General features: G+C 57.2%; 1 protein-coding gene across 1 annotated transcript; it reads left to right on the forward strand.

Moving 5' to 3' along the window:
* Window positions 1-851: 851 nt before the first annotated feature.
* On the forward strand, window positions 852-13,972 carry KLHL21 (kelch like family member 21). The gene is made up of 4 exons (XM_007980735.3): window positions 852-1,955; window positions 4,337-4,742; window positions 8,687-8,759; window positions 10,915-13,972. The coding sequence occupies exons 1-4, from the start codon at window positions 935-937 to the stop codon at window positions 11,206-11,208; spliced, it is 1,794 nt and encodes a 597-aa protein (XP_007978926.2). The 5' UTR covers window positions 852-934; the 3' UTR covers window positions 11,209-13,972.
* Window positions 13,973-14,064: the final 92 nt, after the last annotated feature.

The following is a 14,064-nucleotide window of genomic DNA, read 5'->3' on the forward strand; positions in this document are numbered from 1 at the left end:
TGAGTGGCATCATCTCCTTGTTTCAAGGCGGTCTCCCATCTGACTTTGAGCCCTCGCTCTTTATATCCAGTTCCCCTCTCGTGGAGTCCGAGCAGCTGCTGCAGGGAGGCCCGGGAGCCCCTCGGGCGGGCAGCCCCGGAGCCAGCAGCTGCGCCGAAGGCTCTGAAACTACAACTCCGCCTGAAGCCGACTAAAGTTAACGCCTGTGTGGTAGAGTCAGAAGCTCCTGCAGGAACACAGGAATGGGGCCGACTCCTGGAATCCGGCCCGAGTCACTTATAAATGCGCCAAGAAAAAAAGTCATTGAAAAACTTTATACGCGTTCTTGCTTTGGTCCAGAGTGGTAAAAAGCCTATCCTTTGAGTGTGTCCCGTGATGGGGTTAACTAGCAACCCTTGAAACTAGTGGAACTCAAAAAGCAAAACAAAAAGCCATTGTACCCAGCCGCCCCAGGACCTGGGCCGGCGCCCTTGGGAAGTCTGGCGTGAAAGGAGGGGTGGCTTTGGTTTCTGGGCCGAGCTCGCCTCTCCCGGGTTGGGTTCAGCAGCCCGGCGGGGAGGGTCATGGGCAACCCCGGGAGGCCCCCGGTCCCGGCGCACGGCGAGGCCGCCCTCGGAGCTGGCACTTGTCACTCACTGTCCCCGGCCCGGGTGTCAGCTGGAAGACGCGGAAGGGCGGAGGGAGGGAGCGGACGGCGGTGACTCATCCTGCGGAGCCGGGGGCGGGCGCCGCGCGGGTGGCAGGCGAGCCCGCGCTCGCGGGGGGCAGCGGCGCCGGGCACGGAGGGGTTAAGGGGGCGGTGCCGACGTCTCCCCGCCCATCCCGCCCCTCGAGGGCAGCGGCGCTCCGCCCTATTTATAGCAGCGGTGCCGGGCGCGTAGTGTTTCTCCGCAGGCCCCGGCCGCGGCGTCACCGACAACCTAGCGAAGGCGCTATGGAGCGGCCGGCTCCGCTAGCCGTGCTGCCCTTCTCGGACCCCGCGCACGCCCTGAGCCTGCTGCGCGGCCTGAGCCAGCTCCGCGCCGAGCGCAAGTTCCTGGACGTGACCCTGGAGGCGGCGGGCGGGCGCGACTTCCCGGCGCACCGCGCGGTGCTGGCCGCCGCCAGCCCCTACTTCCGCGCCATGTTCGCGGGGCAGCTGCGCGAGAGCCGCGCCGAGCGGGTGCGCCTGCACGGAGTGCCTCCCGACATGCTGCAGCTGCTGCTGGACTTCAGCTACACGGGCCGCGTGGCGGTAAGCGGCGACAACGCCGAGCCGCTGCTGCGCGCCGCTGACCTGCTGCAGTTCCCGGCCGTGAAGGAGGCATGCGGCGCCTTCCTGCAGCAGCAGCTCGACCTGGCCAACTGCCTGGACATGCAGGACTTCGCCGAGGCCTTCAGCTGCTCTGGGTTGGCGAGCGCGGCGCAGCGCTTCATCCTGCGCCACGTGGGCGAGCTGGGCGCCGAGCAGCTGGAGCGGCTGCCACTGGCGCGCCTGCTGCGCTACCTGCGGGACGACGGGCTGTGTGTGCCCAAGGAGGAGGCCGCCTACCAGCTGGCGCTGCGCTGGGTCCGCGCTGACCCGCCGCGCCGCGCCGCCCACTGGCCGCAGCTGCTGGAGGCCGTGCGCCTGCCTTTCGTGCGCCGCTTCTACCTGCTGGCACACGTCGAGGCCGAGCCGCTGGTGGCGCGCTGCCCACCCTGCCTGCGCCTGCTGCGCGAGGCGCGCGACTTCCAGGCGGCGCGCTACGACCGCCACGACCGCGGGCCCTGCCCCCGAATGCGTCCTCGCCCCTCCACCGGTCTCGCCGAGATCCTCGTGCTCGTGGGTGGCTGCGACCAGGACTGTGACGAGCTAGTCACTGTCGACTGCTACAACCCGCAGACGGGCCAGTGGCGCTATCTGGCCGAGTTCCCAGACCACCTGGGCGGGGGCTACAGCATCGTGGCGCTGGGCAATGACATCTACGTGACAGGTGAGTGGGCCAGGGGCTGGCTAGGCTCTCTGGGGTTGAGCCTTGCCGGTACGGGAGCCCAGCTACTCGCGGGGGAAACTCACAGAGCCTGGAATCCTAGGGCCGCACCTGAGTCCATGCTGGGGCCCTGGTGACTACATTTATCTGGGCTATACTTTCAATCTTGAAGAAGGGCCCCTTGTGTGAGCCGGGACAAGTAGCTGCTTGTGGATCTCAGTGTCCCGTGCGGCCGGGGCTGCCAGGCTGAGCCAACTCCGTGCCCCGGAGGTGCCTCCCCACTTGGTTGGAAGATACTGGGGCTTTCACCCCGCACAATGGGTGCTTTCTTTTTCTGCTTAAGGAATCCAGGGACGGGCAGGAGGCCGACGCCCGGTGAGGCATCTGTTCCCCACAAGCCGGGAATTTCTCTCTCCCTGCTGAGCCACACCGGGTCCCCTGACTCACTCTTTGTCACCGGTGACAAGGTTCCCTTGGGCTTGCACCTAGGCTCTGTGCTCTGGTCACATGGTGTTTAGGCTGAACTCCCCAGAGACTGTAAACATGGTCACATGTTAGGAGGTTTTCTTCCAGTTACTTGGCCCAAACCCCAAAACACTGCCGAGTCATGGTAGGCGGGTCCCAATCCGCCTGAGTTTGGGCTTCTACAGTTTTTATTAAAGATAAATCCCAGTTCAAACCCGAGGCTACCTCCTTTGCCGGGGTGAGGAAGGGCGGTCTCTGTGACTGCTATATAAGGAAAGAACCCACCAGGCAGGCATGTGAGGCGGTTATCAGGCAAGGAGGTGGGGACTGGGATGTCACAGCTGCTGTGCCCAGCCTTGCATGTTCACGAGAGAGCCCACTCTGGGACGTGCTCCGAGTTCCAGTGGGGCTCTGAGGTGTCAGGGGACAGTTGCTGGGCTCTGTTGCCACAACTTCCTTCGCCTGCAGCTCTGAGTCCAGCCACTGCTGGATTCTGCCGGAATCTGTGCCTCTTTTCAATCCGAGGTTGTCCCCAAGTTGATTGGGGACTGTGTCCCTCCCCTCTCCCCAAAGTCTGACTAGTGGCTTTGAGCAGAGAATTCCTTCCCAGAACTGGTGAGACTGGCCCCAGCTTTCTGCACACCCTTCCATAAATGTTCCAGCAGAGCAGTTAATCCCTCAGGTTTAGGCAGGTGGCTGGGTCATTCCTTGCAGCTGCCTTTCACACAGCTCCATGGAAGGGAGTAGGCCGGCAGAGCCCACTTCCTAAGAACAAGAACTTGCTCTTCTCGCTTTAGAGCTCAGGGCTGTGAAACAGAATGTCCTGTGTGCTGTGTCCTGTGGCGCCAGCCTGGGAGGCCAAGGGGTACAGCCCCCAGGATGCTTGGGTTCCTTTCATGTCCTGGGGTTTCTAATAGACCTGGTGTAATTTATGATTACAGCCAGTACCACTTTTTATTTTTAGCTTTTTATTGAAATTAAAAATACAGGGCTGGGCACAGTGGCTCTTTGTAGTCCCAGCACTTTGGGAGATCAAGGTGGGTGGATCTCTTCAGCTCAGGAGTTCAAGACCAGCCTGGGCAACATGGCGAAACCCCGTCTGTACAAAAAGCATAAAAATGAGCCGGGTGTGGCAGCGCTTGCCTGTCGTCCCAGCTACTCGGGAGCTGAGGTGGGAGGATTGCTTGATCCCAGGAGGTGGAGATTGCAGTAAGCTGAGATCATGCCACTGCACTCCAACCTGGGTGACAGACAAGACTCTCTCTCAAAAAAAAATAATACAGGTAGAAGAGTATGTATGTATGTGTGTGTATATGTATGTGTGTGTGTGTGTGTGTGTATACACACGTATATAAAATGCTTATATAGCTTCATGGATTTTTCTAAACCAAACACAGCTTTGTAACCTGCACCAGAATCAAGAAGTGGCCTCGCAGTGTCGTGTTAGGTCTCTTGCGTACAGCAGGAAGTGGGTTTCCACTCATCTTGTCCTGGCAGAACCTTGCTTAGAGGGTGCCCAGGAAGCCTAGGAGTTAGTGAGCAAATCCCTGTGCCCCCTACCGACAAGCTCTGTGGCTCCCCAGGAGAACTGTCCCAAGGCCCAGGGCTTTGGTCTGCTGACGTGTATGCATGGCTGTGGGGCGGTGTCGAGAGGAGGCTGCTGGAGTCTTCACCGTGGCACCCAAGACCTTTGTTTGGTAGAGGCTTGGTGGCAGTCATCTTGCTGGGCAGTGGTCAGTGTGTGCTTTGCCTTAGCCACAGCATGGGGCCTGGGCTTTGGGGAGAGGATGTGTGTCAGGGGTGAAGCCCAGTGATGTTAATTCCTCCCAAGGGAGAGGCCCTCGCCGAAGTTTGGGAGGGTGCAGGTGGGTGACTCACCTCGAGTGGGCTGACCATCTGTCCATCATGCGTCCTGGCAGGTGGGTCCGATGGCTCCCGGCTCTATGACTGCGTGTGGAGGTACAACTCAAGCGTGAACGAGTGGGCAGAGGTGGCACCCATGCTGAAGGCCCGCGAATACCACAGCTCCTCTGTGCTGAATGGACTGCTGTACGTGGTAGCCGCCGACAGCACCGAGCGCTACGATCACACCACTGACTCCTGGGAGGCCCTGCAGCCCATGACCTACCCCATGGACAACTGCTCCACCACCGCCTGCCGTGGCCGGCTCTATGCCATCGGCTCCCTGGCCGGCAAGGAGACCATGGTGATGCAGTGCTACGACCCGGACACCGACTTGTGGTCGCTGGTGGATTGCGGCCAGCTCCCGCCCTGGTCCTTCGCCCCCAAGACTGTGACTCTAAATGGACTCATGTACTTTGTCAGGTGAGTTCCAGGTGCTGAGCCCCACTGTGTGTTTGGTGGCTCTTACCAGGCCCTGTGCTGAGTACATCATGGCTGTTCTCCCTTTCTACAGATGAGAAACTGAGGCCTAGCTGGGGTCGGAGGCTGGGTCTGGCTCTTTTTGTTTTTGTTTTTGTTTTATTTTGTTTTGTTTTCCAGACAGAGTCTCGCTCTGTCGCTCAGGCTGGAGTGCAGTGACGCCATCTCGGCTCAGTACAAGCTCCGCCTCCCGGGTTCTTGGCATTCTCCTGCCTCAGCCTCCAGAGTAGCTGGGACTACAGGCGCCTGCCACCACGCCCGGCTAATTTTTTTGTTTGTTTTGTTTTTTGGGCTGGAGTGCAGTGGCCGGATCTCAGCTCACTGCAAGCTCCGCCTCCCGGGTTTACGCCATTCTCCTGACTCAGCCTCCCGAGTAGCTGGGACTACAGGCGCCCGCCACCTCGCCCGGCTAGTTTTTTGTATTTTTTAGTAGAGACGGGGTTTCACCGTGTTAGCCAGGATGGTCTCGATCTCCTGACGTCGTGATCCGCCCGTCTCGGCCTCCCAAAGTGCTGGGATTACAGGCTTGAGCCACTGCGCCCGGCCTCCGGCTAATTTTTTTGTATCTTTAGTAGAGATGGGGTTTCACTATGTTAGCCAGGATGGTCTCGATCTCCTCACCTAGTAATCGGTACGCCTCAGCCTCCCAGAGTACTGGGATTATAGGCATGAGCCACTGCACCCAGCTAGTTTTTTTTTTTTTTTTTTTTTGAGACGAGAGTTTCACTTTTGTTGCCCAAGCTGGAGTACAGTGGCGCGATCTTAGCTCACTGCAACCTCTGCCTCCCGAGTTCAAGCCATTCTCCTGCCTCAGCCTGCCAAGTAGCTGGGATTATAGGTATGCACTACCATGCCCGGCTAATTTTTGTATTTTTAGTAGAGACAGGGTTTCTCCATGTTGGTCAGGCTGGTCTAGAACTCCTGACCTCATGTGATTCGCCTGCCTCAGCCTCCCAAAGTCCAGGGATTATAGGCATGAGCCACAGCGCCTGGCTTTTTTTTTCTCTTGGAAATTAAACAATTTTTTTTTTTTTTTGAGACAGAGTCTCGCTCTGTCGCCAGGCTGGAGTGCAGTGGTGCAGTCATGGCCCACTGCAGCCTCGACCTCCTGGGCTCAAGCAGTCCTCCCACCTCAGCCTCCCAGGTAGCTGGGACCGCCGACATGTGCCACCACACCTGGCTAATTTTTTGTAGAGACAGGGTCTTGCTGTATTGCCCAGGCTGGTCTCAAAATTCCTGGCCTCAAATGATCCTCCCGCATTTCCCGCCTCCCAGAGTGCGGGGATTGTAGGCGTGAGCCCCCACATCCAGCCAGGCCAGGTGTTTCGGAGCCCAGAGTGCTTGTTCCATTCCTTTGGGTTTAAGGAAAACCCCAGGCTTTCTTTTAAGGGATTTCACGGGTGGTGGAGTTGGGCTTTTCCAGCAAGAGCAGGCTGTAGCCTGGGCAGCACGGAGCAGAGACAGGCAGCCTGTGGGTCATCATGTGTCTCCTGGCCTTGATGACCTCTCTGGTCACAGCCAAATGCTACCTCCGACTGGTTGGTGGGCATCAGTGATGGCATGGGGCAGACCCTGCCTGCTATACTCTGCTGCTTGTTCACACATCCTGCTGCTCCCTCCCAGCCTAGAGCCTGCCTGAAGCTCTGGGCCCAGGAGGGAAGGGGAGGAACTGAATGACAGTCCCCACTGTGCCCTTTTGGTCTGGGACTTTGAATGGGGAGCTTGGGGGATGGGAGCTCCCTGCTCCTCGGCCTCCTGCTTCATGCCGCCAGAGCCGCCCTGGCCTTGGCGTATGCCCCACCGTCCCCCCAGACAGGAGGCTCCTTACCAGGCATTTGGAGTGACCACCAAGAAGAACAGGGGTGGCACTGCTTCTCACGCAAGTAGCTGGGCACACCACGTGCCCAGAAGCAATGGTCTTGCTCTGAGAAAGCCCTGGAATCTCAGCCAGCTCTGGTCCCATTATGAAACATCATCTGACCCTTTGCCCAGCGCTCCCTCCCTCAAGCTGTGAAGGTGTCTTCAAAGAGGGGGTGGAGATGGCTATAAATATAAGTTATCAGAGCGCCAGAGCCTTTCTCTCAGCCTCTAGGCAGTGGTTCCAGGCCCTGTGCCTTTGAGAGTCCTCCTCCCCTCCCCCATCTGTCCCCAGGGAGGTCCACCTGCTGGGTTAACCTTCCCACAGGGAAGCATGAGGGTCTGCCCCCCACCATCCCCCCACCCCACCCACTGCTAGCCTTTACAGGGGTTTCCTAAGCCACCTGCGCATGTGGGAGGAAGCAGTGCTCTGGAAAGGCTGCATCCGTTCATCTTACTAATGTGACCTGTGTCAGAGGACAGAGGAGGGGCGCCCAGGCTCAGCCTAAGTGGAGGCTGCTTGAGCCCGAAAGAGAAGGCTAGGCATGCAGGGGCCCTGCCTCTCACTTTGGGATCAAGACCCTTCAACTTCATCTCGTCCCCCCAGGGTATTTGTCCCGGTGTCACTTTGTGCACTTTGACTCTTCAAGAGCCACATAACCCTCTGCCCAGAACACCACCTGTCTTTGGGCAGCTTGTGCCTAGGATGTGCCATTTGCAGGGAGGCCACAGCCTCAGCCATTGCCCATGTGACTCACAAATGACCTGGGCCTCCCTCTCCTTGGTTCTGGGACTAGATGGCTCCTTGGCTGGGGTGTAATAGCGCCCTCTGGGAATGCTGGCGAGCTCTGTCCAACCTCTGGGCTGTGGTTTGCAAGTCTCTGCTGGGGAAAGAGAAGGCAGCCTAGCAGGTTCCAGTGTTTAATCATCACCACCACCACCACTATAGGGCCCCCAAACTAAGGGTGGCTTTGACATTTTGAAATGATTGGAGGCAAGAAATCAAGACAAGAACAACATTTCAAGTTAGACGAGATGTAAATGTCTGTCCATGGATAAAGTTTTCTTGGCACACAGCCAGCCTTGTGTCTATGCATTGTCTGTGGCTGGTTTTGTGTGGCAGTGTCAGGTTCACAACTACTATTTGTCTTGTAGTATCTTTGCATTTCTTTTTGTTTTGTTTTTGAGACGAAGTCTCACTATGTCGCTCAGGCTGGAGTGCAGTGGCACGCTCTTGACTCACTGCAATCTCCGCCTCCCGGGTTCAAGCGATTTTCCTGCCTCAGCCTCCCGAGCAGCTGGTATTACAGGCACACGCCACCACACCTGGCTCATTTTTGTATTTTTTAGTAGAGACGGGGTTTCACCATGTTGACCAGGCTGGTCTCAAACTCCTGACCTCAGGCACTCCACCCACCTCAGCCTCCCAAAGGGCTGCATAGCAGGCGTGAGCCACAGTGCCTGGCCTATATCTTGGCTTTTCAAGGCTGTGCCTTTGAGCCTTTTACTGTGGGGATATAAAGGGTGTCAGATGAAGTTGAAGGATCTTGGCCCCAAAGTGAGAGGCACTTGAATATGGTAGTGAACAGGACATGGTCGGGGCTCATTGTGATATTAGGGACAGTGGCAAGGAGTGTTCCAGGGCACGTGGGGATGCACAGTGGAGCAAGGAGCCTTTTTTGAGATCTGAAGGGAGCTGCTGTAGCCTTGGCGGGTAGGGGACAGCCACCTTGGTACTGGGTGATGGGGAGGCACTGAATGGGCTTCAAGTACTCAGAAGCCTGATCTTCAGGTTTGGGAGTGAGGATTCTGGCCCTGGAGCCCTGGCTGAGTGGGCACAGGGGGCTGAAATTGGCTCCTAAGAGTTGGGGATGGAACCTACCTTGCAAGGGCGCTGCTGGATGGCATCAGAAAGATCCAGGTCGCTGGAGGAGGCAGTGACTCAGGGGAGGACTCCACTCCAGAGCTGCACACCTGAGGGCACTTCCTCCTCGCTCTGAGCAGTTGTCCTCCTGCTGCCCCCTCCACAGGGACGACTCCGCCGAGGTGGATGTGTACAACCCAACGAAGAACGAATGGGACAAGATCCCGTCCATGAATCAGGTAAACGCAGGCGGGCCAGCGTTGGAAGCACAGGCTGGTCCTGATTTTGCAACCGAAGTATCATCATGATGAGTGTTTGGGATCCACAGCCATGATGGGTGGGTCTCATTTCAGTTAATAGAAGGCTGCTCTTATCCTCATTTTGCACTTGAGGCTCACTCACTGAGACACAGATGTTAAGTAATATCCCAGGATTACACAGCTTAGCACGCATTTGAGCGGTATTTACTGAGTATCTACTGTAAGCCAGAGAGCAGAAGGAAGTGAGGGAGCAAGGCATACAGTCATCTGGGGTCACCTGTTCCACAGAGGGACAGCAGGTACAGAGGCCCTGCACCAGGGCACCCTGGTGTGTTCTTGGGTACACCAGCAGCCAGTGCGGCCGGAGCAGAGTCAGCATGAGGTCTATGACCTACCTTTTTTATTTTATTTATTTATTTATTTTTGAGGCGGAGTCTGTGTCACCCAGGCTGGAGTGCAGTGGCGCAATTTTGGCTCACTGCAAGCTCCACCTCCCAGGTTCACGCCATTCTCCTGCCTCAGCTTCCCGAGTAGGTGGGTCTATGGGCGCCCGCCACCATGCCCGGCTAATTTTTTGTATTTTTAGTAGAGATGGGGTTTCACTGTGTTAATCAGGATGGTCTCGATCTTCTGACCTCGTGATCCCCCCACCTCAGCCTCCCAAAGTGCTGGGATTACAGGCATGAGCCACCGCGCCTGCCTTACCTTTTTTATTTTTGAGACAGGGTCTTGCTCTGTCACCCAGGCTGGAGTGCAGTGGTGCAATCCAGTGGTGCAGGAGGCTCACCGCAGCCTCCACCTCCTGGACTCAGGCAGTCCTCCCACCGCACCTTGAATAGCTGAGACTACAGGCGTGTGCCACCACACCCAGTTATTTTTTTTTCTCATATGTAGATGCTAAAGAATATTCTTAAAATTTTTGTAGAGGCAGGGTCTTGCTGTGTTACCCAGGCTGGTCTCAAACTCCTGGCCTCAAATGACCCTCCTGTCTCAGCCTCCCAAAGTGCTGGGATTACAGGTGTGAACCACCATGCCCAGCTGGTTCCTGAGGAAGTCACTGTGGGAATACTACTTTTTTCTTTTTTTTTTTCTTTTGAGACAGAGTCTCGCTCTGCCGCTCAGGCTGGAGTGCAGTGGTGCGATCTCGGCTCACTGCAAGCTCCATCTCCCAGGTTCCCGCCATTCTCCTGCCTCAACCTCCCAAGTAGCTGGGACTACAGGCACCCACCACCATGCCCAGCTAATTTTGTTTTTGTATTTTTAGTAGAGACGGGATTTCACTGTGTTAGCCAGATGGTCTGGATCTCCTGACCTTTTGATCCACCTGGCTGAGCCTCCCAAAGTGCTGGGATTACAGGCGTGAGCCACCATGCCCAGCCCACTGTGGGAATACTTCTATTAAGCACCTGCTGTGTGTTCTGAATAGGACAGCCAGGGTCCACCCCTTCTCTCTGGGCTTGTTGAGAAGAGGGGTGCCCCGCCTGACAGTGTGATGGGACGGGGAGGCCTCAGTGCCATTTGGCCATGTGAGCAATCTTAGTCCGAGGTACACATACTGCCTACAGCCTTCTTTCCTCTCTGTCTTAACATTTCCAAACCTACACTCTGTGATATCTAGCCTCACAGCTTACATCACAGCTTAATGTCCTTGCAGTTAAGATACCCAGCTTTATGTTTTCCCCACAGTAAGCTGCACATAGTCATAGCGAATTTGGGAAAGATGGAAGGAATCATCCAGCCTCGTGGTTCAGAGCCCAGCTCTGCCAGAGTCAACCATGCAAGCCTCAGTTTTCCCATCTGTAACATGGGGAGAAGAGCACTGCCCAGCCCAGAGGGCCACTGCAGAGATTCTGAGAGAGAACCTAGGAAGCGCTGCTCGGCACCACCTGCACACGGGGAGGCCTGGCGCTGCGGCGGGCACCCTCATCACCATAGGGAAGGCCCAGCTGCCCCTGGGGAGGCCCGTTCTCCTAGGCAGGGTGTGGGAAAGGAGTTGGCCTCTGCTGCTTTCTGGGAGAGCCAAGGCCACCCCATGGGGTGCTGACAGGGAAGCCTTGTCTCCAGTGGTTCCCCAGGTGGGGCCTTGCCCTACCCGCTCCTCTGACCTCCACTCACTCATCCCTTTGACCCACAGGTGCACGTTGGGGGCAGCCTGGCCGTCCTTGGGGGAAAGCTGTACGTCTCTGGGGGATATGACAATACGTTTGAACTCTCGGACGTGGTAGAGGCCTATGACCCAGAGACCCGCGCATGGAGCGTGGTGGGGCGGCTCCCAGAACCCACCTTCTGGCATGGCAGCGTCAGCATCTTCCGCCAGTTCATGCCCCAGACCTTCTCAGGTGGGCGCGGCTTCGAGTTGGACAGTGGCAGCAATGACATGGACCCGGGCCGACGCCGGCCGCCGCGGGACCCTGACGAGCTGCACTAGCCCCGGTCTGGCCCTGCATGGGCCTTGGTGCAGGTAACTGGCACCTCTGCGGGGCAGTGCCCCACTCCTTTGTGCACGAGGACAGGTTGGGCTCACAGGAGGAGCACAGGCTCTTGGGTGGCCGAGCAAGCCCAGGATCCATTACCTGGAAGGTTTCTGTGCCTTGAAAGCCTGATCTGAGGCCATCAGGAACGCCCTTCCCACAGTTGAGGAAGAGCTGCTTTCCTGCTGGCACACTTCTGGGTCTTGGAGGTAACCCCCCCGCGGATCACAGCTCACCCACGCGGCGCACACCCCTCCTGCTGCTGTCATCTGCACCTACTTGCTCCCACGTTGGGAGAGGAGGACAACTTGGGAGGGACGCGTGAAGGGAGGAGGGGTCCTCCCATGAGGCTGAGGATGGCCTGAATCTGGAGCAGCGGACCAGGCACCAGGCAGAGGCTAAAGTGGGGTCCCAAATTCCACATCCAGAGGTGTGGGGAGCCTGCCTCCCTAGCTCCTGGCCCCTGCCAAGGGCTTGCTTCAAAACACCTCGGAGTGCTGGTCTCCAGAGGCTGCACCCAGGACAGTGGGACATGAGCAAGGGTGTGGGCTGGGAGGGTGAAGAGGATGTGGCCATATCAGATGCTGGACCTCCCCAGCCATAGCCCCCTGCTCCTGCCCCGACTGGCTGTTGTGTCCTCACCTCTCACCCTCTCCTTCACCGGCCTGGGACAGAAGCCCAGGGGAGGTTTCAGCGCCAGGTCATAGCTCCTTCCCAGGAGGCCCTGGGAGGCCGTCATTGACACCCAGCCAAGCAGACAGCTGTGGGTGCCCGAGCCCTTGCTGGGCCTGCGCATGAGGAGTCCCACCGCTTCCAAAGGAAGTCCTGGGTAGGAGATGGCCTTGGTGGTTGGTTCCAAAGTTGAAAATGCTTGCAGTTTGACCTTAGAAGAAGAAGTGGGAAGAAGAGGGAGCTCTACAGGGTCAGCTTTGTTCCATTTTTCAAGTCTAGAAAGTCCTGTTGCCAAAGCTTTCTGCAGGAGCTCCCGGGCGAATGCTGCAGCTTGGCGGCCCCTGGTTTTCTCTTAGAAATGGTCGGTTTCCCCTCAAAGTACCCAAAGTAGCCTTGGCTTGAGTTTTTGTCCTTGCCTCCCTTTTCAGAGGAGAGGGTGTTTACACTGCATCTTCCTCGTTAAAGAAGATTAAAGCAAATGTGTGTTGCCTTTTCTAGTGAACTAACTTGTAGAGATGTTCTCAGCAGGAAGACAGTCTTAGCACTGTCACTTAGCAGATTGCACTTAAGACCCTTGTGCTGGCCAGATGGCATGGCTGGTTGCCTTAATATGTCCCCTAGGAAGGGCTAGGGGACACCTGACAGGGCTGCCTGGCCTCTCCCTCGTGCTTCTGAAGAGCCCAGTCCATACACTGTGGATGTCATTGCTGTTGGGTTAGAAAGTCTTGTCCTAGAACACCCTGGCTGGTGTGGTTACAGTTCGTGGCAGCTCTTCTCCGTTGAGTCATGGTCATCTCCCAGCACCTGCTGCGTACCAGGTCCTGGTGGGAAGGCCGAGGATGGGGGCCCAGCACTGTCCAGGCCTGCTGGGACCTGGCTGGGAGTCCTGTGGGCAGCATGGAACATGCAGCTGGGCTTCCTGTGACCAGGCGCCCTCTGGCACAGTTGCTTGCCCTGTGCCCTGGGCCTTTTCCTGCCCTCCTCCTTCCTCTGCTCCCTTGGGGCTACCCCTTGGACTCTCCTGGTCTGTGCAAACTCCCTCAGGGAGCTCCCCTGCCCTGTAGCACTCACTTAACTTCCTAGGGGGCTGCTGAGCCCATCCAGAGGTTGTTGGAGCTCAGTGGGGCAGCTTGTCTCCCTTGGCAGCAGGGGCATAAGGGCTGGGTTTGGCCATACAAGGTTGGCTATGCCCTCAATCCCTGACTGTCCCAGGCACTGAGCTCGGCACCCAAGGAAGGACATGCTGTCCGGACTGTGTGATGACTGCCAGCACAGGGCATCTCGGGCTGGGCTGGGCTGTGAGGCCTTGCCTCTGTGGAAGAGAACCCTGGGTTCCTGTTTTCTCACTCACTCTTTGCGGTTTGCTGTGGTTGGCAGCTGCCGTACTCCAGGCCTGTGGTGGCCACTCAGACAGGGGCTGTGGTGCGAGCAAGTGCAGGAGAGCTGGGTTTGGGATTGTGCCCTCTCCTGTGTCTGTCCTCCAGACCTGCCCAGGTCTCCACCATCAGGACCCCGTCTTTGGGTTTGGAAGACCAAGTATGGGAAAGAGCAGGCACCAGCCTCTGCAGCAATGGGTCCCTCTAGCCTGTGGACACCAGCTGGGTGTCCAAGGTCACCTTGGACCTTGGTCAAGGTGGATCCAAGGTCAGGCCCTCTCCTCTCCCCAGCTCCCCTCTGCTGTGGGTTCTGGGCTGTCATGTCCCCACCACTTAAGGATGTCTTCACACTGACTTCAGGACAGATGCTGGGAAGCCTGGGCATGGCCATGTGTTACGTGTATAGAATTTTGTCTACAGCACAAATTAAGTTATGTAAACACAGTGACTGGTATTTAATGCTGATCTACTATAAGGTATATTTATACAACTTCAGAGACACATATGTAATAAAGGACGCCCTCCCTCCAGTGTCCACATCCAGTTCACCCCAGAGGGTCGGGCAAGTTGACATATTTATTTTTGTCTATTCTGTAGGCTTCCATGTCCAGAATCCTGCTTAAGGTTTTGGGGTACCTTCAGTACTTTTTGCAATAAAAGTATTTCCTATCCATTTGGGGTCACTGCCTTTGTCCTCCTGCTGCTGTCTTCTGGGACTCCTTTGGGCTGAGGCCAGATGTCGGGGGAATAGGCAGCATGGAGTCC

This window comes from Chlorocebus sabaeus, chromosome 20, assembly GCF_047675955.1.
Source record: "Chlorocebus sabaeus isolate Y175 chromosome 20, mChlSab1.0.hap1, whole genome shotgun sequence".
NCBI lineage: Eukaryota > Metazoa > Chordata > Mammalia > Primates > Cercopithecidae > Chlorocebus > Chlorocebus sabaeus.

Coding starts and splice junctions, on each gene's coding strand:
- KLHL21 (XM_007980735.3), top strand. CDS start 935: ATGGAGCGGCCGGCTCCGCTAGCCGTGCTGCCCTTCTCGGACCCCGCG. Junction 4,743..8,686: donor GGACTCATGTACTTTGTCAG/GTGAGTTCCAGG, acceptor CCCCCTCCACAG/GGACGACTCCGCCGAGGTGG. Junction 8,760..10,914: donor AGATCCCGTCCATGAATCAG/GTAAACGCAGGC, acceptor TTTGACCCACAG/GTGCACGTTGGGGGCAGCCT.